General features: G+C 34.5%; 1 protein-coding gene across 1 annotated transcript; it reads left to right on the top strand.

Moving 5' to 3' along the window:
* The first annotated feature begins 1,638 nt into the window (after positions 1 to 1,638).
* LOC110458443 (mucin-5AC-like) lies at positions 1,639 to 22,726 on the top strand. Its single transcript, XM_021510132.1, has 18 exons — positions 1,639 to 2,334; positions 3,213 to 3,424; positions 5,379 to 5,456; positions 6,467 to 6,638; positions 9,347 to 9,479; positions 12,753 to 12,846; positions 13,197 to 13,274; positions 13,885 to 14,033; positions 14,252 to 14,289; positions 15,619 to 15,724; positions 16,412 to 16,576; positions 17,381 to 17,525; positions 18,314 to 18,433; positions 18,671 to 18,722; positions 19,218 to 19,367; positions 19,555 to 20,451; positions 21,123 to 21,289; positions 21,664 to 22,726. Exons 1-18 carry the CDS (start codon positions 2,223 to 2,225, stop codon positions 21,955 to 21,957), a joined length of 3,162 nt encoding a protein of 1,053 aa, XP_021365807.1. The 5' UTR covers positions 1,639 to 2,222; the 3' UTR covers positions 21,958 to 22,726.
* Positions 22,727 to 24,440: the final 1,714 nt, after the last annotated feature.

Genomic DNA, 24,440 nt, shown 5'->3' with positions numbered 1-24,440 from the left:
TACAGGAACTTGTTACCCTGTATCAGCCGTCAAGATCACTGCGGTCGGAGTCAGAATCTTTGTTGTGTGTCCCAAAATCTCGTACTGTGACCTACGGAAACAGATGCTTTGGGAGGGTTTCGGCTACGTTGTGGAATAGCTTACCATCTGCTATTAGGAAGTCGAATACCCTGGCCAAGTTCAAGAGGGACATAAAAACTCACCTCTTCACGTCTGCATTTTAGAATCTTTGCAAAGACGTCATGTAAATACCACCCTTTTATTTGTTCAATTATGTGCACATTGCTTGTTAAATGTATGAAAGTGATTGCAAGCCTTTGTTGTTTGTTTTCACAATTATAACCATTACTATTATCCATATGTTGTAAAGCGCCTTAGAGTAATTTTACAAATTATATAGGGCGCTATATAAATGCTGTATATTATTATTATTATTATTTGTCTATTTGCCATATTTTGGTAATTTACTTATGGGAATATTTTGGTAAGTCAGAGACGTATATATACTACATGTCTCTGGGTAAGTACTGGACATACATTGTTCATATATTGAACAAAAATAATAATATATTCATCCATCTACCCGGGGTAATTTAATGTCATTTGGACAATCAACTACATTTCTAATTTTGAGACAATAATCAATTGTTTAAAATACGGAGTGGCTATTGACACTCGGGCTAGATAATGAACAAACGGTGTGCCGGCTATATGTAGCGGATTCCCGAAAGTTTTTATGCGGCGTGAATAATAGCGTGTTGGCGGTTGTGTGTATCCGGATAGGGCTAAGAACGAGAAAATAAGCTTTGTACAATACTAACTAGTTATTGATATTACGCGAATGGATAAGTTACTAATTTTAACAAAGTGTACCGGTATATGCACTTTATTAAACGTGTTTAGCTCAGTATCACAGATAAAGATTCGTACGTGGTTGTTGTACGGAAAGGCCGAGTGCGAGGACTGCCGGTGTACGGGATATATTGATAATAGCGGTGACTTAACAAACTAGGAGAATCAGTATCTTAATTATCGTAAGATGTTTCGAGAAATGTGTTATGATACATGGTGACTGAGGCAACAGTATTGACGGGACTAAAGCCCAGTTATAGGATTTACTATTGGTCGGGACTCGTCGAGTCTTGGCTGGGTACATTAGGTACACTGTATACTGATGCCAGTCATTATCGACTAGCTCACCTTGGTATATACTTTCCATATATGGCATTGATCTAATTTGTAAATGTGTCGTACAAGAATCATTCACGATTAAATATTATCCCATTGAAGGGGTATCACGACCAGTATTGTACTGTTTAAGCCGGTTTTTTTTAAATATTGACCGATATCTTAACCCTGTGTACTAAATCACATTTACATGTTTACCCATATATGACTCATCGCATTAACAGAAGAGAGTCCCGACTAAAAATAGAATCACCCGAACAATACCCGTGACGTCATCCATGCATGGCTGGTAAGAATCGTGACGTTTTTTTGTATGACTATTTATACGGTATTGACAAATCGTTGGTCAGGTGGCAAACTCACCTTGTTACGACAATTCATGGAAACAGACTACCTAGCCCTGACACACCTATACACAGCACTGCATGCTTACTACATACATATATACATCCTATTAGCCTTAAGTACCCGGTATTTGGCGCTCGTTCAAGTGGAACTGAAAACACCTTTCAATATATATAAGCCTATTCCATGTGTAGTTTTCCCCATTAGTGTGTCAACTGCTGATCGATCTCAACTGGCTCCTATATACTTAAGCCGGGACGCCTGGAGTTTCTACACAGTGCAGGGTTAAAAAGTGTCCGTTTTGTTGAAATGTACACATAGACGTGCTCTGACATTATTGGATTGTAGCATTCTGATTCAACAGCACGACCGGTCTACCTTTGTAAACCTATGCTCAGCTTTGCAGGTATATCTTTAAGACAACAGATGACCAGTGAATTATTAATGTACTAACGCGGGTTATACAGAAAACACACGTTTACACAATAACCCCTATACCACTGTGTACAAAGGAGACATTTCCATTTGAAGACTACCCGGACCGCACACACTGGACGTTAGTTACGTGAAATACAGACCACAGACCGGATAACAGACGACAACGACCACGAGCTGATTGACTAGTGTATACAAATTGAAACCCGGGTACACTGTACATTTATATTGTCGATACTGCAGTTACAAAGAACATGTCTCTACAGACCACTCGCTACATAACTGTTTTACTGGTACTGTTGTTAACGGGATGTACAAAAGCATCTCTACTGAAATTCCAGGGCAAGTTCGAAGCTGATTTCGAAGGTAAGATTCATGATATGTCTGTATAACTCAATTTAAGGTAATGACTATATATATCCAATTTATGTTAGTCTCATCGAAGTAGTCGTCCATACATTACAAATGAACACGTTTACATATGCAATTTGCATGTACATAATGACATTTAAATGCCACTGTAAGACTAAGGTTATTTGCACTCTGTATAATATGCAATACATAGAACAATAACTATTTCGTATGATATCGTCTCTATTGTGTCAAATGAACGGTGTCCCCAGGTGAGTGGAAATGTATTTTGAATAAAGACAATGTCTAGTTTATTTCAAGATGTTCCTGTCGTCTGTCTTCGTGACAGGTTTCTAATGACGCTCAGGCACGTTTTATACCTACAAGTCCAAGTGTGTCATGTTATAACTTTAAATGTGAGAACAGAAAGACAGTGCTTTCATGTGCTTTGTTAATTTTTCTTTTACACTTATATCATAGATCTGAACAAAAAAATATTCTAAAATGAAAATTTGAATAAAGTATACCTTCACAAAAAGCATATATATCATATACGTGTGTTACTGAGTCCATAGTAACATTCTCATGCTCAAACTCAGTTTATGAGTTCAGTCTTAAATCCTAATTCTAATGAAATATTTTTTTAAACTTAAATTTTAATCATTTATTACTGTATTTAGCAGAATCTTGTAGCTGTGGTGATTTTGAGTCCCGGAAAGGGATGCTTTCTATTCAGTTTTGATACATCAATAATGAATCTATCGCTAATATGAAATACATAAAAAAAAAACTATTCTAGCTCGATACAGTTGAGTACTAAAGGATTATCACACATGTATGCCACTGATAAAAATGTTACATTGATATTATGTTTTCAAACATTTTGTTATCAGATTTCGTAGACGTCAATATACAGAACAATGGACGTTACCGGCGTTCCCCTGGAGATCGGAGTCCATATCCTCAAAACGTTGACGTCACATTTACAACATTAAGTGATGACGTCAGCTTACCACTAACACGAAATGATGACGTTGAACAGAACGTACCTATTTACATATCTCGTGCTGGTGGCGTTACCAGACAACATGTTCCCGTGTTACAGGTACGTTTCAGGCTGTTGTTTTAAAAGGAATTGATTTATAAAGCTGCTGTTTTACAATTTGCCACATTATTGAATTTTTGTTTGCAGACAAATAATGAAATCGCAAACTGTTCTGGTATAAAAAGTAAATAAAAACCTTTTACGATAATATTATTGTAACAATGTTATGATGACAAGTATGCATCAACGAGCAAAACAAAAATGTTAGTGTTTGTCCCCGCTTTTTCACCGTTACAATGCTTTACACAATGTGATGTTTGGATTTTGATGAGGGATATTTGAGACTATTAGGTGACATATACAAATATTATTTTTATCTTGTTCCTATTTCATGTGATATTTTTATCATTCTGGCACAACTTAAACAAAATTTACACTCCAACTAGATATAAAAGTTAACATACAAGTACATCCTGCAGTTTACGTACGTTGATCAGACCGAGACGTAATTACAAAATGACAAGGTACACTGTAGCGATGTAAGTAAGTTTGATCGTATCTTTTAAACGTAACTTTTAAATGTTTTCATTTCGGGAAGTAATTCGAACCCGATATCATTGCCACATACATTGGTTGTTGGGATTTCAACATGTGACGATATTGGATTAGGATTGTATTATCGCCGTCAGTTTGATCCATTATCTCCGCCACTGGAGCGTGATAATGGTGTTATGTAAATTTCAATAATGTTCATTTAAATTTTAAACATGTAGAAGAATGCATGCCCAATGCACACACACCAAACATATCCTGGGGGTATGCGTTAATGCATCTACAAGTCCCGGGGTGAACAACTATAATGAAACGATGGTGTATGACTAGAGCTGTTGGCTGGTATATAGTAAACAGGTTGTCGGCGATTACGTTTATGTTAAGGTTACTGTAGTGTTAGTAACCAATACATAGCTTAAACAGTTACCCTGTTATATTTTAGCAAAATATCTCCCCTAATAATATTTAAAAAAAACCACACGTACAACCGTCCGTACCAGTATAACATTTCTCACCGTACCTTTTGTTGGTGCAGTGAACATCACAAGACATTATAACTTCGCCGATCGACACATGTCATTAAAAAGAATGTACTTTATAATACATAGAGACGATAATAGTATGTCAAGTGTTACATAGTTAAATTATAATTACCTTTAAATTTACATATTAGATTTGTCTAATACAATAAACCTTTACATTAAAATTTTAGATTTGTGCAATGAAAATACCTTTACATTTAAATATTAGATTTGTCCAATGAAAATACCTTTACATTTAAATATTAGATTTGTCCAATGAAATCACCTTTACATTTAATTATTAGATTTGTCAAATGAAATCACCTTTACATTTAAATATTAGATTTGTCAAATGAAATCACCTTTACATTTAAATATTAGATTTGTCAAATGAAATCACCTTTACATTTAAATATTAGATTTGTCAAATGAAATCACCTTTACATTTAAATATTAGATTTGTCAAATGAAATCACCTTTACATTTAAATATTAGATTTGTCAAATGAAATCACCTTTACATTTAAATATTAGATTTGTCAAATGAAATCACCTTTACATTTAAATATTAGATTTGTCAAATGAAATCACCTTTACATTTAAATATTAGATTTGTCAAATGAAATCACCTTTACATTTAAATATTAGATTTGTCCAATACAATTTACCTTAATATTTGAATTTTACATTTCTCCAATAGAAATTACTTATTATTAAAAACACTAGATTTCTCAATTAGAAAATATGTTTAACTCCACAATATTAGATACATGTATATCCAATTGAAAATTCTTTTATTTTCAAAGTATTAGATTTTCAATGCAATTGTTTTGTTTAATTAACAAGATACGATGGTTAAATATTAGATATAGTCTTTTCTTTTAAAATCTTTAATCTGCACTAGGTATTAAACGATAGTATAATTTGTTGATTTGCTTTCAGAATGTAGCATTATACCAGAATCTCGAGAAAGGAGCAGCTTTTATGGTGGAGTTTAATGACACACATATCCATAACATAGTAAGTATAGACTACATGCTTTTTATCTCATCACCTTAAATTAATAGATCAATAGTAGCTCAAAACTTCACCATTTTGTCTTTAAATTTCTATGATAAATTACCGAAAATCATGTGTCGGTCGATAACCTGATCAGATTCTATTTTTTTTTAAAGTACAGGTAAGATTATCTTGTATAAGTGAAAAAATTAAAATGAACACTTAAAGCTAATACTATATTATTTACACCATCCCCTTGTCACTTAAATAAATACAAGCATAAACTTCCAAATTGTATTTATGTATGTCCATTGGAGGCTTACGTGTTTTACTATATTCAAGCTTGCTTACAGAAAACGATCGACCTTTCAAAATTCATCTCCGTCCGATAACAACAATAATTAAACCTAATTTAAAAGCAGTTTTATCAGCAAAATTGCACACCCAATGGCAAAGTTTAAAACATATCATTACTTAATTATTCAAGACAGCCCACGGAAACTATATACGTCATAAACGACCAGACGGGATGATGCAAAGCTTCGACGAAACGCTTACGTACAATGTAAAAACAATTGTCACCTCAACATAACAATGAAATCACATTTCAAATTATTCTTAAATGATAATGAGTATTGTCCTGCAAGCATTTTGAAATTTACATTCTAAAGACTTTTTTCATCTAACGTCTTTTATGTATACAAGTTATGACTGCTTCGACGATATATCTACTCCTACATATACTTGCATGATTCAAGGAGGAATGGCCAATTACAATATCTGTACCGAGTGTGAACCTGTGCACGTGGCTTTAGGGCATTGACAATGTATCATATTGCATATGTGAATAAAATAGTCTGGACTGAGGCAAAAGAATTTGAGAAAAAACGAAACTTATTTAAATAAACTATGATATAGTATTGTTGACGTCAATGACTAAAAGGAATATTATGTTACTGGATCTCATTGATAATCCATGATGACATAATAACGGTTCATCAGGTCATTAAACACATGTTTCCTATTTTCAGTTTGGATCTTTACATTTACACGACGAGGAGTACTTCCTTGAGCAGACCAATCAAACACGCCCTTTTAAGGAACCAACTAATCAAACAAGCCAATTAAACCAACAACAATCAAAGTTATACAAGCTGTTTAAAACGAAGCAACGGGATTTAAAATACGATTTTATTTTGGAAGGTAAGTGTTCAACTCAACAGCTTGAATTTGAGTAACGATATTCTGTATTAATTTCTTACCCATTTGGGGCGTCTGATTTGCTTCCTTTTTTGTTGTGGGCGCACGGTGTCTTCTTGTTGTGGTGTTTTTCTTTCTAGTTTTCCTTTCTTGCAACGACATGTTACGATTACATGCGTGTTTACGCTGTTGAAGCCTTTTTTTCTTATTCTACTGGTAAAGTGAATGACTTGTATAACACATTTCATACAAAAATACGTTTTTGTAATGACTTGTTGCATATGCAGCAGACTTATACAGTAGCACTAGCTTATATTGAATATATCACTTATTTAATAGTTAGATAATTTATGAATTGATACGTATGTAAATTGCAGGTAACGAAATTAATGTCGTTAACAAAACATTGATGAAACAGTTTTGATGGATGTTATTGCTAGTTTTATTGTTCGATGTTGTTGATATGCTCTCGTATCACGGCTATACGAGTTACTGGAACCATATTACTCTATGAACTTGACACCGTTGTGATCCCACATCATTAGAGGGTTTGCCCTGCCGTAGTTAGGTGGCAAAGCACAATTTATTGTTCTTTTTCACTGAAGTCACACGAAATACTACCTTGTTGTACTGCATTGAATCACAAATATTGATAGTTTGTCCAACCTACTTGATTATTTATCCAAATGTCATTTTAAATGTGCGATTAAAACAATAGCAATATAAACAACATTTATTGTTGCTGGCAATATTGCTTCTTATCATCTTGTGCTTATTTTTTATTTCATTACTTTCTATCAAGTCCTGTACTGCCCCATTGGTTCGACCATTTCGAATAAATTCTTCCACTTCACTCGCGACCTGCTATTAAATGAAATTTTTCTGTCATCAACAAAACATTGTTTATTGTGTGTGTATGTATATACACATTCAACTTATCTAGTTTACAAATGTCTTCTGTAAACAAACAGAAAAATGACTGTAATTTATAGACCAGATACGATCATTATTCATATCACGCTCGATTGCTTATTCTCAAATTAAGTTCGTGAGATAGTAAATGGTATATTCATCAACTTATGTTATTGTAGATAATTTAAAGTAAGGGCATTTATTTACTTCAATTATTGAATGCGGCGCGTTTTATTTACTCTTTAATGTGATAGTTTGTTTGGTTTTCAATGCACGAGCTAAGAATTGGTTAGGAAATTAAAATGTCCCTATCGTGTTTGCTGTAGACGTTTAGAGCATTCAAACGTTAAAAATCTTTGTCATTTTATAATAAAGCTGATTATCATATACATTTAAATAAGATATTCTAAAGGTTGATTTTATTTAATAAATATTCTAATATAAACGGTACATAATAAGACGCCACGGAAGGATGACTACTTAATCAAGTTGAATTTCTGTTATAAACCCATATTAATTGAATGATTCGATTGGGTTTAAAGTGCGTTTAATTACAATGATATTCTAGGCCAACTGTCCATAAAGAGTGTAAGAAATATCTATTGTTAATCAGACTAGCTTCTGACTGTCATTATTACTTGTATTGGTATGCTATGAAATGTCCATAGATAAAATATAAATACATAGGTTATGTAATCTATGGTTGATTACCGCATTGGTAAGACAAACACAGCCTTGGTACATAGGAGTACATTCTAGATGATATCGGTTACTTCTTTAGATGCATGGCACTCTATTTCAGCTGGTTATTTTGAATGTGGTCGAAAGGTTTTGATAAAACGCAAACGTGTTCCTTCTGATCCAAATGTACATATTTTCTTTCCAGTTTTAACACGTAATGCATTTATATTACTTCTTAAACATGGTATTTAATTTATATACCGTATACAAAAGAGCAATGTGTGATTCGAATCCGACCGTCTTGTCCATTACAGTATGTATAATGTATAGGGGTTTAGTGAATCAAAAACGCTCATATATTGTATTCGTCCATAGGGAATAATTATGTTTTCCCTGTTGAACATGATACAATAAATATTCAGATTTAAAGTAAATATTAGGATAAACTGCATTTACCCACCTGGGCATTGGAACGATGAAACAAGCACATTATTTTACAAATTGGGATGAAATAAGACACCGGAAATAGTTTGGAAACCGTTTACATAACAAGAGAAATTTGTGAAATGGTGGTTCCCTTCTTAATCAACACAACCTCTGTGCCATTTTATAGGACAGCAGAGTTACCTGTGTCTGTTTTTAGTTCGGTAACTGATCAAACATTGTTAACATGTTGTCCAAATATTGATACCGACGCTTAACCCTTCAATCAAATATAGCCAAATATTATAAATATACCAAAGTTTTAACAGACACGCAAGGTCAGTATCAGATTTCTTAGTCGTCACGAAATGATAACAAAAGAAAGCAATCAGGTAATACAATAATCGCAAGTCATCCTCCATCCTCACAAATACGTACGGGGTCTTTAAATATTTTGTAAATAATCAATTTATAGAGGGATGCTAATATCACTTCTAAATATTCGGCCTGACGTACGATAACTCGGCTTTCCACGTTCATACCAGTACACACTGCTCTGTCATAAACAGAACTATCTATAACCAATTATATGGCCCCAGTGTAGATCATCACGTGTGTAATCAAATATGCGGCGACAATCGGTACTATATAATAAGTGTATGTGTTTTATTTAATTATCCGGTTTTATACAACAGATGACCGAACTGGACTACAGAATATGAGACGAAAGTCTGACCACAATCTAGGAGGTCACGTTAGAAACAAAAGGGCGATAACTGCCAACCAGGTGGAGCTGCTGATCGCCACAGATTACTCAGTTTATCAATAGTAAGTGTGAAATCCGGTATTATACATAATAAATATATGTAAACAATATTTCCTGTGTATATTAATGGCTAGTTAACATATTTTAATTGATGTAAAAGCACAAAAAACATACAACAATGAATCTACAACAATGAATCTACCCTCCCTTGATCTACAATGTGTCCAGGTATATGTAAACAAACCATAACTAGAATTTTGTTTTTGTGAACAAAAAGATATGTCTCCCCTTATAAGCCAATAGACAAACATCAGTATTTTTTTTTTTTTACAAAGGGCCATATCTCTTTATAAAGTGGGGCACGATACCCGAATTTAGAATGCGACACTCCTACTTCCCAAGATACATTAACACTATAGCAAGTTTGGTCAACGTAGGTGAAATAACATGGAAGTTATGCCGTGGACAAACTTCGGTATTAAAAATAAACAAGGGCCATAACTCTCTATATAGTGTGGCACAAAACCTGATTTAAGTACGAGATATTCCACCTTCCCAAGATACATATATATGGTAAGTTTGGTCAACGTAGGTGAAATAACATGGAACTTATGCTCCGGATAAACTTCGGTATTAAAAATAAACAAAGGGCAATAACTTTGTATATAGTGAAGCACGAGACCAAATTATAGTGCCCTGCACTCCTAGTGTGAGTGATGCAGGTATACTTCATCAAGATATCTTTAACGGTTTAAAATTTACGGGCCGGACAAGAATTTATTGAAAATGTTGCACTTATTTGACCTTTGACCTTGCGGTGAAGATGACATTGACTTAATTCTAGTGCACTGCACACCTTCTGTTGATGATGCATGAATACCTAAAATTTCGTCAAGATATCTTTAACGGTTTAAAAGTTAAGGCCCGGACAATTTGCGATTAGAAGAATCAGAAAAAGAACAAAAAGAAGAAGAACCAGTACTAATACACTATGTCTCCCTTCATTTGAAGGGGAAACATAATAAAAAGGGCTGTCACTGGGCTTATACATTACTGTTTAATTACTTCCTTATCGTTTAGTACCTAATGATTTGACGATGACGCACTGTTATGTAACACCACACTACCAGGATATGCACGTATCCTTCTTCTTTTTATAACGGCCTGTAAAAGAATCGTGATGTCGGTTATCCGTCTGCCTCTGTAAACAGGTACACTCGATAATACCGGTATCAAGGTGACGATCACAGTTCATAAACTTTTCTCATGTATTCACGCGTGATATGAATATTGTAATTTCATACAAGGTAATACGACATGCCTCTATAGTTCTCAAAAGGAATTAATTGACGCAATTCTAAGTAGACTTGAATGGTGAACTCAGTACACACAATCCAATATGTGTATCTATCGATAGCATGTATAGGATCTGCATTATGAGGAGTGGTGATGATATCACGAATTCACGAAGTTTTATTTAATCATCTTACTGGCTGGCAAACACGTTTCACAATCTTTCTTTTCTGACCAGGATATAAAATGAAACATTTAAATATCCATCAATTAAAGATTAATGCCTCTCCTAGTTCTTTTTTTCTTCTTGGACTAGGATATACAATGATACATTTCAAATGTTCATACATTTAAGAAAAATGCTTCTCCTAGTTCCTTATCTTATTATAATAATCAGAAAGTTTCTTGACTTTTGAATTGCATAACTTTAAATTCGATTTATCCTTAACTTATAAAATATGCTTGAATAATGTATTTTAATAGCCGTAGTACATGTATATAGAAATAAACCTGTTTGTGCCTTTATTGTAATATGATGTACTCTCTATAATTACTCTCTAGTCATCACATGAGTAGTATGGTTAAGTAATTATTTACCCTATTTTAATTGGATAGTTAAACCAATTTGGTACTAAGCAGAATAAACGGGGAAAATGAATGACTAAACATCACTTTAGACTTGTCAAGGTTTAAGTGTTGCTTGGGTTATTGAATCGTTAACACATTAGAAATAAGTATATTGGCCATACTAGTGAAATATGTAAGCACAATCGTACAATGTGAGAGAGGGACATTATTTTAGTCTATCTTATTAGTATTTATTACCTACTACGGAAAGCCGTGTATGTGTTAAAATAACATATATTTGATCCTTTTCGATTTTTGAGTCATTCAAAGGAAATCAATCTGTTTTAAAACTTGAAACATTCGTTTTTTATGGCACACATAAACATTTTAATAGACTACTTGACCAGTCGTGAACTCTACATTCAGCCATGCCCTGGTATCCTATTAAGGAAACGCCTCCTAGTTTTTACAAGGAATTAACTAAACTGACCCCAAAAGTACCATCAAATAAGCTTTAATATATAAATATTCAATAATATACGCGAGGAGGAATACTTTATCAATACATTTTCTCCTTGATAAGTTGTATTCCAAAGAACACAGAAGCATGAATAGATAAATACCAGGGATCAGTTTACACTATTCACCCTTATAAGTTAAATACATGTACCCTTTTGATGAAGTCCACCAGGTCACCAAATAAACCATTATATATATACATATATTATTTTTTCTAACCCAAGCATACACAAATTCCCTTTCGCTGACTTGTACATTTTGTAACCTACCAATCAACAAGAAATATGAAGTAAGGCAGGACTTGTTAGTAGTTGGCCGATGCAGAATTAAAATATCTACTGCATTATTTACGTCTCATCATTTTGTCACCATAATGAAAAATCGATGTCTGATAATTATGTGTACCGAAACAATTTGTAAATACAGCCATATTTGTGAATATTGGAAAGGTGCATACCAAATTCTGCATAATTTTACAAATTTACAATTTGGGGTACACTCTATAATAAATTTGTACTTCTATCACTTCATGTAAACTATGTAGGAATCAATACCATCTACAAGGATACGTGTGACATTGATGCTTTAACTACCTTTCTGTTAAATAAGATATTTTCTAGAACGGCTTTTTGATACTGATTACATGTTTTGCACATTTGGATCGTTTTTCAAGCATAGCAATCAGGTATTTTAAGATGTGCTCGATTGAGATAAGATAATCTATTATTCAGACAAAACGCACCAATTTATACTACATGTACGAGTGTTGCAGTTTTTCATACCCAAGTCAATAACGCATGTCAGCACACTTTAGTTACTGGCAAACACTGATTTATAACGTTTGTTTTTGCTACAGCTCTTAGGGAGAGAGGAGGTGATGTTGAATCATGAAGTTTTACAGTAATTTCTATCAAAGACGTATGTTTGCGTGTAACACAATATTGTTACTTTTATAGTTGGTACGATGAGAGTACAGCAACAACAACACCTGAGAAAGACGTTGAAGCCAAAGCGTCCGTCCGTCAGTTCTACGCCTTTGTTATGAATGCGGTAAGCATACATTACTGTACGAAGCATTATCAAAGTGTAAGGATACAATAACGTTATAACAGCTGAATAACAGGTTGTATATGAATAATGTTATACATGATAACATTGGATGGCGGGGTTCATATGAATACTGATACAACTGCATATCGGGGTTCATATGATTAATGCTACCGTTGGATAAGGGGGTTCATATGATAAAGGATAACATTGGATATCGGCGTTCATATGAATATCGATTTTCTTTGTGTCGACATTAAAAAATACGGGGTGCATTAGTTATATACCATTGGATTGTAGGGGTGTTAAGAGCAACGATAGACGGATTGTATATGTTGACATCCTTATTTCAGATTGATGTTCGATACAAGAGCATCGTGTCTCCTACAATATCCATGGGGGTAGTTTTCGCTGGAATATATATAGCAGATGTAAGTATATGACTTTTGAAGTGAAATAATCTCTAGATACAAACAACGGAAGAAAGTACCAATTTAAAAAATATTTTGTTAATGCCAAAAGCCAGACAATGATTATACTTACGGAACCATATGACCATATTTCCAATTCAGATTCATCAGTGGAATAATGTCAGACTCAAAGATAGAATTTAAGCGAAAAAGAGACAAAACCATTAACTACAAATGCACATAAAAGTATAGCTTGGAAATTGGTATTAAAATTTCATGTAAATTTGAATTGATTTAGACTTAGTATACATTTCTGTGTCTTAAGGCCATCTCAGTTATTTCTTGATTTTGACAATACAAATGTAGTGTCATACAACGTATAAACCAAAATTGAAATTTGAAACGTTTAAGTCTGGTGTTACGAGACCGAAAGCAAATATCAGATATTAGTTTCCTAGCGAATAATTGGTTTGCCCGATTTTCCGTATTTCGATATATCACATTTAGTTTTGAGCACCCAGAGCAGTACACACAATACAATTATGAGTAGTCCACATGCATATAGAAAACGTATGTTGATGTAAATCTAATACTTACTAAATGAGTAAGTATCGTTGTATATTTCAAACAGAGCTTTGCCGCATCAACTTGGACAGAAGACAGAATAGCTGTTGGCTCCAAGTTTGCTGTGAACATTAACACTGCCTTGACTAAATTCCGGACATGGGAACAAGCTACTTCCGGTCTCCCGAGTCATGATCATGCGATGATGTTCACTAAGTGAGTGTCCGGAACCACATGTGGTCCATTTTTTATGACTCAGTAAAACAGTTTCAGATTGTTTACAGCTTGATAAATTATTCGTTCCCTTTCGTTGTCTGTTCGTGTTGATATGAAGTTTGATTTGTTTTGAGTGTTAACACTGTTGTAAAACGGTGTATGTTTTTCCAGATTTACTCATTACAAAGAATTTCCATTTTTTTTCTTTATTTAACCAGATACGATTTCACAAACGAAGGCGATGGTGGTGTAGCTGGTAAGTTATCAAAAGTTATCAGAAAGAAAAAAAACTATCAAACTATGATTCTGTGTTTTAAAATGTTCATGTCAAAAGGGAAAATGACTTCTTCGTCATTATATATGAGAGGTTCGTCAGGAATACAAAATCAGAGATATCTTTATGTCCATTTTTATAATAGAAGCCTGTGTGTTAGTTACGTCTATCTCTAGTCATGTCCGTGTAGTAGTACCGAAAACATAAAATAAAATATAGAGGTTATAAACTAGTAATCGCTCTTGTACATCTTGGACTATTTGGAGTACATATCAAATAAAGTAAACTTTCACACTTCCCCTTTTCATTCTTCATAAGGTTTGTCATATTCCGTCTTTGCGTATTGCAGAGTTATCGTTATCTTCTCTTGTGAGCAGGTATTGATTGTTACGTCATTGGTTTGTGTGAGAAAATTACGTCGTTTTCTCAAAAATTGATGACGTTACTCTCACAAACAAATGACGTAGCAGTCAATACCTGTTCATAAGAGAAGATAACTCTGCAATACGCAAAGACGGAATACATGTGAACAGTTTCGTATCCAGTATTTATACAGCATGTACAAGAATTGTATATGTAGTTAACAGAAAACGAATTTATTCAAACAACTAATTTGTTACTTAAATGACCTAATTATTTGTATAGAATATATTAGTCAAAGCAACAGCATTAGTAAAATGGTTTTAAGATAACAGTTATCTATTTATTTGTCTGCAGGACAAGTCTTTTTAGATTGAAAGTATAAATCAATTAACTGGTGTTTCTATATATAACAGACGTAGATTAAGTAACGGTTATCTAAGTATCTGTTTACAGGGATTATAAATGGAATATATAACTCAATTAAGCCATATAAGTACAATATATAGGATCTAACATGAGTTTCCATTTCATATGAGATTTATGAAACGAATCCAAGAACTTTTCAATTAAGCGAGCTTCTGGCGAGTTAAGATGAAAAAATCGCGACATGTTTCATAAATCTCATATGAAATGGAAACGAGTGTAACGCCTCTTTTTATCACATAATGAAGATTTGTGGCAATTATTCGTGTAAAATAATCATTTCCATGCAACCTTGAAATGTAAGAGGCCGCCATTTTGACACAAGCGCGTAAGTCTGTGACGTCATGTACACTATACTTGTCCTAGGCGGGACGTCACAGTTGAAACAATTGAAACTTAAAACCAATCACAGGACTGATAGGTCATATAACATGGGTAAATATGCAAAATAAATATGACATGGGTATGTTCACTGGATAACAGTATGTGATAAATAAAAAATATTATCTTATTATTCATTAACAGGGTTAGCCTATTTAAATGGAATATGTGGATCGACTAAGCAGTCAGTTGCTGAGGATCTGTTTGATTTCGGGATGATGACAATTGCAGCCCACGAACTTGGTCATAAGTAAGTGTTCAGCTTTCTTATTTCATACAATTTTATATCGGTTTATACAGATTACATGACTCCCGCTGTAACTTAGATATATGTTGATTTCCTTTTTTGCATTATCTTCGTTCCTATTATTATTATTATTATTATGGGTCCATATACATGTATGTTGGAATGTTGTAGTTTTGAATCGAGTTACGTGTAACTCTGACTATTTTATATCCCGATTTTCTGATCACATTTTTATTTATTATTATATCCCATAAAAACACACACACAAATTCTTGACCTGTCTTGTATGCTATTTGGCTTCCCTATTATTGCTTAGTTTTTTAAAAGTTCTCAAACTTGGGATTTTCCTAATTTGTTTGACAGACAGAGATTTTTCCTCAACCCAAATAACATATTAAAGCATATATCAATAAAGTAAAGGAAAAATTAAGGAAAGGTAAAACATTTGCTTGAATGAATTTTACATCAGTTGAAATCTATATACTTTTAAATAACCGTTGTCAGAATTTTGCAAATCTGGTAAATCGTTCAATAAACAATATTGAACCCTGGTTTTGTCGATTCTAAGTTCGAATTATGGTTTTGTTGATACTTCTTATGTTTATATTTGCAAACAAAACAGCATATAGCGATGCATCAATGGTCGGATAAATCTGATATTATATTTAAGGGTAACTGTTTCCGTTTTAGCCTGGGCGCATCACATGACGGTGAAGGAAACACATGTTCCTTTAATGACGGCTATATTATGGCTGCCACTAGTCTCATTCAGACTGGAGCTACCGCGACCCATCCCTGGCAATTCTCCTCCTGTAGTGTCACCAGTTTTGAAAATAGGATCAATTCATTAAACAGGTAATTAACTATTCTGTATAAAATTGACAAGATGTAATTCATTACTTATTACAATATTGTTTTATAAATAATCACATATAGGTTCATTTGATATTCATGTAAAGCACTTAAGCACTAGAGCTATCTTCGAAGGAAAATATTTCAGAACTTGATATATTCCGTTATTCCGTCTTTGCGTATTGCAGAGTTATCTTCTCTTGTGAGCAGGTATTGATTGTTACGTCATTGGTTTGTGAGAGCAACGTCATCAATATTTGAGAAAACGACGTAGTTTTTTCACACAAACCAATGACGTAACAATCAATACCTGCTCACAAGAGAAGATAACTCTGCAATAGGCAAAGACGGAATAGAAGACGTTATCCAATAAAATGAATTGAAATACATTTTTTGTATGTCCGCTTCCATTTATTAGCCAGTATACTTTTCTAAAAATACCCAAACTGTAGTGTATAACACGAAATGTTGGTGGGTACTTTCCGTCATGGTTTGAAGCTATTTAGATCGTTTTATAGATATCCTATATTACAAACAATAGACACGTATACCATTCAAATTCGTTGTATTCATTTTCGTGGTTGCTATTGAACCAACGATCATTTAATGTTATGCAATATTATAAAATCCATGACCATTAACTTGAACAGTTAAAACTTGCCAAATAAGTTCAATTCTTGAAAACAAAAAATGTCTCAAAAAAGTGTGGCTTATATACCAAATAACGTTATAAACTTACTTGCTATATATATTAAGCAGTATATAGTGTTAGTCAATAGTATTACAATACAATGCTTACTATTTCAGTATTGGATCAAATTGTTTGACCTCTTTGAGTTCAAATTTTGACCCAACGGCCTTGACTCCATATGACCAAGAGATTGCTGGCCAGATGTTCGACGCAGATGCCCAATGTAGACACATAGTTGGTGACAATTCCTATTTGTGTAGGGTAGGTGTCACCATAATTCTATAAATATACTTTTGTAATACTCTGTCAGGATGAGGGAATATTTTTCCCCCATCCTCGATATCCAGGGGTTACGCTCACTTTCGCTCTCTACACCACTGGAATATGTCATAGCAAAATTGAAGGCTCGGTGTGTGCCACCTTGTTGATGAGATAAGAAGACTAGCTCGATCCTTTGATGTACATCAAAAGAATCTCGCGGTCATGTAACGATAAAAAATTACAGGCTTTGAAGTTGGGCGTCTCTCCTTTGTAATCTTCAAAGGACGGGTAACAGCCTAGCGATTGGTCAGACCAATCAAACAGCTATCTTCGTGCCCTCAATTTTGCCTGACATATTCTAGGGGTGCAGAGATCGAAAGTGAGCATAACCCCTGAATATCGAGAATAGTTTTCCCCATATACAAATATAACTCCACAACGTTAGTACTTATACGTCTGCAGGCTAAGTACATATGGCCATCACAATGTATACATGTACAAGGGAGTTAATCGTCAAATTCAAGACAAATGTATTCGTGGCACAGAAAACGTATGTCTAATGTCAATCTCACATGTTGTACATGTAAATGTAGTACAGAAATTAGATTTCATAGTAAAATTGACAAAAAACATATTCAAATTGTACTTTTTTGCAATTTTTTGTTTATACTGTTTTCTACTATCATTACCTCTAGCACTTCCACACGAAATATTTCATTGCTAATAATAATATTATGATCATCAATTGTTTAGTTAAATTTATTAAAAAAACAATTTTATTCTCACAGGGATTCTACTACCAGGACTACACCAGTATATGTAACAGGATGTATTGCTCCAAGGCCGACGGCTCAGACTTCTGCTCCGAGCACGTGCCCGCTGACGGTACCTCATGTGGACAAAACAAGGTAAATATTATTCTATTTTATGTATTATTTAATGTTTGCGATGACACAGTTGCTCTGTTATAAAAGAGCCTCTGATGTCTCAAAGAGCCTCTGATTTGAAGTATCTAAATACACTCTGTATGTTCATTAAAACTTGAATTTCTACTAGCAAACGAGCTGTAAAGACCCGATGTGGAAAATCAAATAACATATTCATATTTACGGGCTATATTCAGTTAATCATGTTTTATATTTCAGTGGTGTGTCAGAGGGGAATGCGTATCGAACGCGTCCGCACCGAGCGTATCAGGTAAGTTCCAAAAGCAGTATATCTTTCAATAACAAAAGTTGGCTTCGTATAAAACATTGAAATGCATTCCTGATTTTCTTAAAAAGTGAATATATAAAGTTACTCTTACAAGAAGTATTTCTATTTTGTTCGTATTATATGTACAATGTACATTATAAAAGAATTGTCTCCCTTTATTTAAATATTAATGCGTTTTTTTTGTAAGGATTGCCTCCCTCTGTTGTGATTATCATGCATGCAATATTGGTTGGGCATGCATCGCGATTATACGCTATACATTTCATAAAGATAAAACTTAAATCTAATAGTTAACTACAGGTACAAGTTTTGTATAAACTAAATGCTGGTCATGTCTAATTCAATTGTATGAGACATTACATCTTTTGTAAGAACATATATCGATGGATACGGTACTGATTACAGCGTCGTTTGAAATTCTGCTAATCAAAATAATTTCTCCATTATAATATGCACGGTGTACGTTGTTTATTACAGACACTTGTCCGTTCGGAGACCAGGCTGGTGTGGTCTCCTCTGGCCATACATGCGCTAGCGTTGTTCAGCTAAATGCGTACAACTGTAACACCACGGGCTGGTATAGCTACTGCTGTAGTACATGTGGCGCCCTCTACACAGGAATTCCAGGTAAAACTTTATGTACATTATGAATTGCTTTGTCCGTTTACATATCTTCTCAGTGAGGATACTCCTGACATAAATTAGGTTTACCGTCAAAAACTCAATTGGGTCTGTATGATTGCTTAGATACTATCGGACGCTGGTTCAATCATTAAAAACAAAAATACATTGTTTTTCTTTCTTTCCTTTACAGGATGTGAATACGGGGACAGGAGCTCACAGTGTAACGCGACAAACTGTCCATTTTACAGTGCTTCCTCTTTGCAGACTTGTTGTGGGACTTGCGCAGTGACGACCACAACATCAACACCAACAACTACAACTACCACTCCAACAACTACAACTACCACTCCACCCACGACAACTACCACTCCAACCACGACAACTACCACCCCAACCACGACAACTACCACCCCAACCACGACAACTACCACTCCAACCACGACACCTACCACTCCAACCACGACAACTACCACTCCAACCCCGACAACTACCACTCCAACCACGACAACTACCACCCCAACCACGACAACTACCACCCCAACCACGACAACTACCACCCCAACCACGACAACTACCACTCAAACCACGACAACTACCACTCCAACAACTACAACTATCACTCCAACAACTACAACTACCACTCCACCCACGACAACTACCACTCCAACCACGACAACTACCCCTCCAACCACGACAACTACCACTCCAACAACTACAACTATCACTCCAACAACTACAACTACCACTCCACCCACGACAACTACCACTCCAACCACGACAACTACCCCTCCAACCACGACAACTACCACTCCAACAACTACAACTACCACTCCAACAACTACAACTACCACTCCACCCACAACTGCCACTCAAACAACTCCAACTTCTCCAACCACAACTACAAATCCATCCACATCTACCACTCTGACTATAACAGCCATTCCGACAACTCCAACTAAAACAACTACAAATCGAAGCACCTCTTCCTCCCCAACCAGTACTACAACACCAACTTCAAACCCAACAACGAGTGTCTCTCTAACAACTTCAACAAACACCACTACTCCAGGATCAACAACGACAGCAGGTTGGTACTTCCGGTTACCATGGTACCATGCTGCAATCCATAGCTTTTTTCTCTTTTATAACATAACTTACAGAAAGTAGAATTAAAAAGATGTCTGGTAGGTCTTAATTATGTTTAATTCCTTTTTAAATGTCTGGCAGTAGTTTTATATTTTTACACATTCTTACTATATACACGATATATTTATGGGGTTTTATCTGGATATCATTTTCATTTTTTTAATTGTCTGCAACACGAGACCGACAAATACAGTGGTGTTACAAGATTTACAAATAGTTATCAGCACGAACGTTATAGAAACTGAAATATCGCAAAATTTGAGTAAAACATATTTAAATCCCAAATAACAATCAATGTTGAATGTAAATATACATATTGAACGCAGCCTTTTAACATTCATGCAATATATATAATCGAAGCTGTGCTAGCAATATTTATTCTGAAGATTAAATAGGCTTTATGCAATATGGATCTTACCCATTTGCGTTCATACCTGAATAAATGTAACACCAATATGCGAGTTCTCATGGGTAAACACTTACTTTTGTTAAAAAAAAATATCGAAGAAAGATTTGTAAAATAAAAACAATTAGGTGCTCCAGTACACATACTAGCTCACGACGAAAACCTAACAATGTCACATTTAAATAATTGCCGCTATTTTGTTTCAGACGAACTTATGGAGATGTTGATTATTGGTGTATCGGTGGGCGTGGCAGGATTGTTGTTCATCATCCTCATAGCTGTCGCAGTGTGTCTAATTTGTCGGACGGTGAACCGGAAAAAATCTCCACGTGGGGGTTCTGCCTCCCCTTCTGTTGACAGCACCTATATACCGGTAAGCTAGCAACCTACTTATACATATATTCACTAATTCAAACATTATTAGAGCTGACTAACGATTCCTATTTATTTACGCATTAGTATCGTAAATGATAATGTCAGCAGTACGGAGAAAATGTCCGGAACAGAATTAGGTAAATATTCAGGAACAATAAGGGACCATCCAAACGCATTGCTTTTTCTTCTGTTTATACGTTATATCACATTAAGGAATCGGATTTGATTTAATATTCAAGCCTTATTTTACGTCTAAGACATTTTTGCCTCGGTGTCGAGGTTTTATTGATCGAAACATGTATGTTCGTTTGGAGGTAAAGTAAATACCTTTTATGTTTTATTCCACTTCATTATTTGTTTATTTGTTGACAGGACATGTATAACGGCAGGACCCAGCGTACACCAGCGCCTACACCTGCCATGTCTAACAATCCATATTTACCCAAAGTCACCCCGTCACCATCCACTCAGTCACGTGATGGACGTGCGAAGACACCGGCAGCGCATCATTCCCACGTTTCCTCGCCGCAGACACAGAAGTGGTATCCGGTGTATGGTTACACTAATCACGGCCTACAGGTCGACAGTGCTATGGATAACTATACAGACCCTACCATGACTCGTCAACCATACACAGACTTCCATATAAGGGGACATTATCACTGATAGGACAGTTCATATACGTATCTATCTATCGACTATCTGTCTATCTTCTGAATGCTATACTCCACAGAGACCAGAGTGGCCTTGATGCGGAGGAGTCGTATTAGGTCGTGTGGAATTGTTAACTAAGTAGGATCCAGGTAATTGGGATTTTAATTGAACAGATAATTCAGATCCAATACTGACAAATATATCTTGACTGAACAGAGCTCGAATTAAGGAGTTATTACTGTCTCGACCACGTTTTCTTCAGGTGCCATCACTGTGATTTTACTTAAAGGTTTCATAACTCCAATAAGCCCTTTATCACTCATCACTCCCATACTTGCTATAGGATACAACATTCCTTTAAGTTATATGGGTTCCATCACTCCCATAATTAATTTTGGTTTTAATAATCACATAACTTCTATGTGGTTTAGTACACTCAAACATTTTATGGGTTTATAGCTCCCAAACAATTCAATATTTCCGAATATTTGTGATAATTTTACAGTGTGAAATAACGTGTATGGGAGAAACATTATATGCAACTCGTGATTATTCACTTATGTAAGTGACGTACCTATAGATGATAAGATGTGTTATAATTTAATTCTTAGTGCAATTACACTAACGATTAAAATGTTATTGCATAATTAGAACGGAGTATATATTCTCCATGATATAGTAAACCTGATTTCATATTGATGCTCTACAATTACAAAATAACATACCTACTACCTCGTCGAAATGATTATATATATATGAATTATTTTGAAATGATGAATTATATTTTAAAGTCAACCTTGTATAATACTATTTTTTATATTGTGTTCAGAGATATTATCGTTCATATATTTATTTCAAAATGGTTCAAAATCTGCTATTGCTTGCATTATTTAGTGTTAAAATTAGATGAGGAATCATAGATTTGTTGATAGTAAAATGTAAATATGACAAGGCCGTCAGGTGTAGTATTCCGTCTTTTCGTATTGTAGAGTTATCTGCTCTTGTGAGCAGGTATTGATTGTAGTGTCTTTAGTTTTGTCTGAGAAAATTACGTCGTTTTCTCAAAAATGTATGACGTTACTCTCACAAACAAATGACGTAACAATCAATACCTGCTCACAAGAGCAGATAACTCTGCAATACGAAAAGACGGAATAGACACAAAACATGACACATTTAAGTTTATATGCATTGGAGCTCTCGTATACTGCGTCAGTATCCACCAACATGTATCACGTTATGCCATCACTGCGGGCCGGTGGTTGGCTTAATGCAATTTAAGTTCATTTTTGCAATCAGTATAATAATATTTATATATAACATTACAGAATGTAATGATATTGACTTAATTTTAAATTTTTTAAGTTCCCCAAACAAAAAGTTTCCGTCACATTTCTCGAAAACTGTTGGACGGAACTTGATGAAACTTAACACAAGTGTTTATCATGGTCAGGGTGTCTGCAAATAACATTTTCCGATCGGTCAACAAAGATAGCCGCCACGGCCTCTGATTGGTCGAAATTAAATATTGGTCGATTTTGCTCAACTTTCATATGTAAGTCTATTTCCGCACTGCAAACATAATTGCGGGGGTTTGGGGGACTGCTGTAATGGTCCCACATTACAATTAGTACTTGTTATTATTATAGCTGTTTCTATCTTTAACATGTTTTCAAAATAAATGTCTTTTATAGGTTGCGCAAGAACATAGCAATAATGAGTACTAGTGATTAGTAAGGTTATCGGCAAGTTTAACTGTCAGCGTCAAAATGAACACAAGTTCTTGCGATTTATATTTTCAAGTGATAAGGCTGCATCCCTAAACACGTGCTTTATGTTAAACTAGTTATTATGAATACAACATCGATAAAACTATGTTAAACAAAGTATATAAGTTTGCGTTAATTTATTTGAGGTTGGCTTGATTGGATGAAATTGTAAATAAATGTTGAGTGTTTTCCTCATTGCTTAAAATAACGGAAAAATGCAATAAGCTAAAGCCCCTTTATCAATCGGATACAACGAACGCTAACGATCTAGTTACATTCTTATTTGTTCAATTTAATTATTTTTAGATCTGATGTGTTCCACTGGTTTACATTTTAGTGGTTTCGATTTGAAATGCTGTTTAAGCGATATAGTGTATTGGAACATTATACTTGCACTAACAAGTTTTGTGCAATTGTAAATGACAAGAAATCTACCGTGTATAGATGTTCCAGTTGTTCAAGTATTTAATGGTGGCCTATTTAAATAAATGTTAAAATGTATAGAGCAAAAGCTATATTTTTTTAAACAAAGTAATCGGCATCATTATACTTACACTTGAGCTTTCTCAAATTAAATAACGATGCAGACTAACAGATACATATTTGAACAACTCGGTTGTATTGGTATGTCGTTGCGTTCACGACATTAACGGTGTAATTGATGTCTTGTTTATGTTGATTTGACACACGTTATCCATGTTATATTGTATGTGCTGGTCACATTTC

Source organism: Mizuhopecten yessoensis, unplaced genomic scaffold (assembly GCF_002113885.1).
Source record: "Mizuhopecten yessoensis strain PY_sf001 unplaced genomic scaffold, ASM211388v2 scaffold9605, whole genome shotgun sequence".
NCBI lineage: Eukaryota > Metazoa > Mollusca > Bivalvia > Pectinida > Pectinidae > Mizuhopecten > Mizuhopecten yessoensis.
This window is presented reverse-complemented; position numbering and strand designations above follow the sequence as displayed.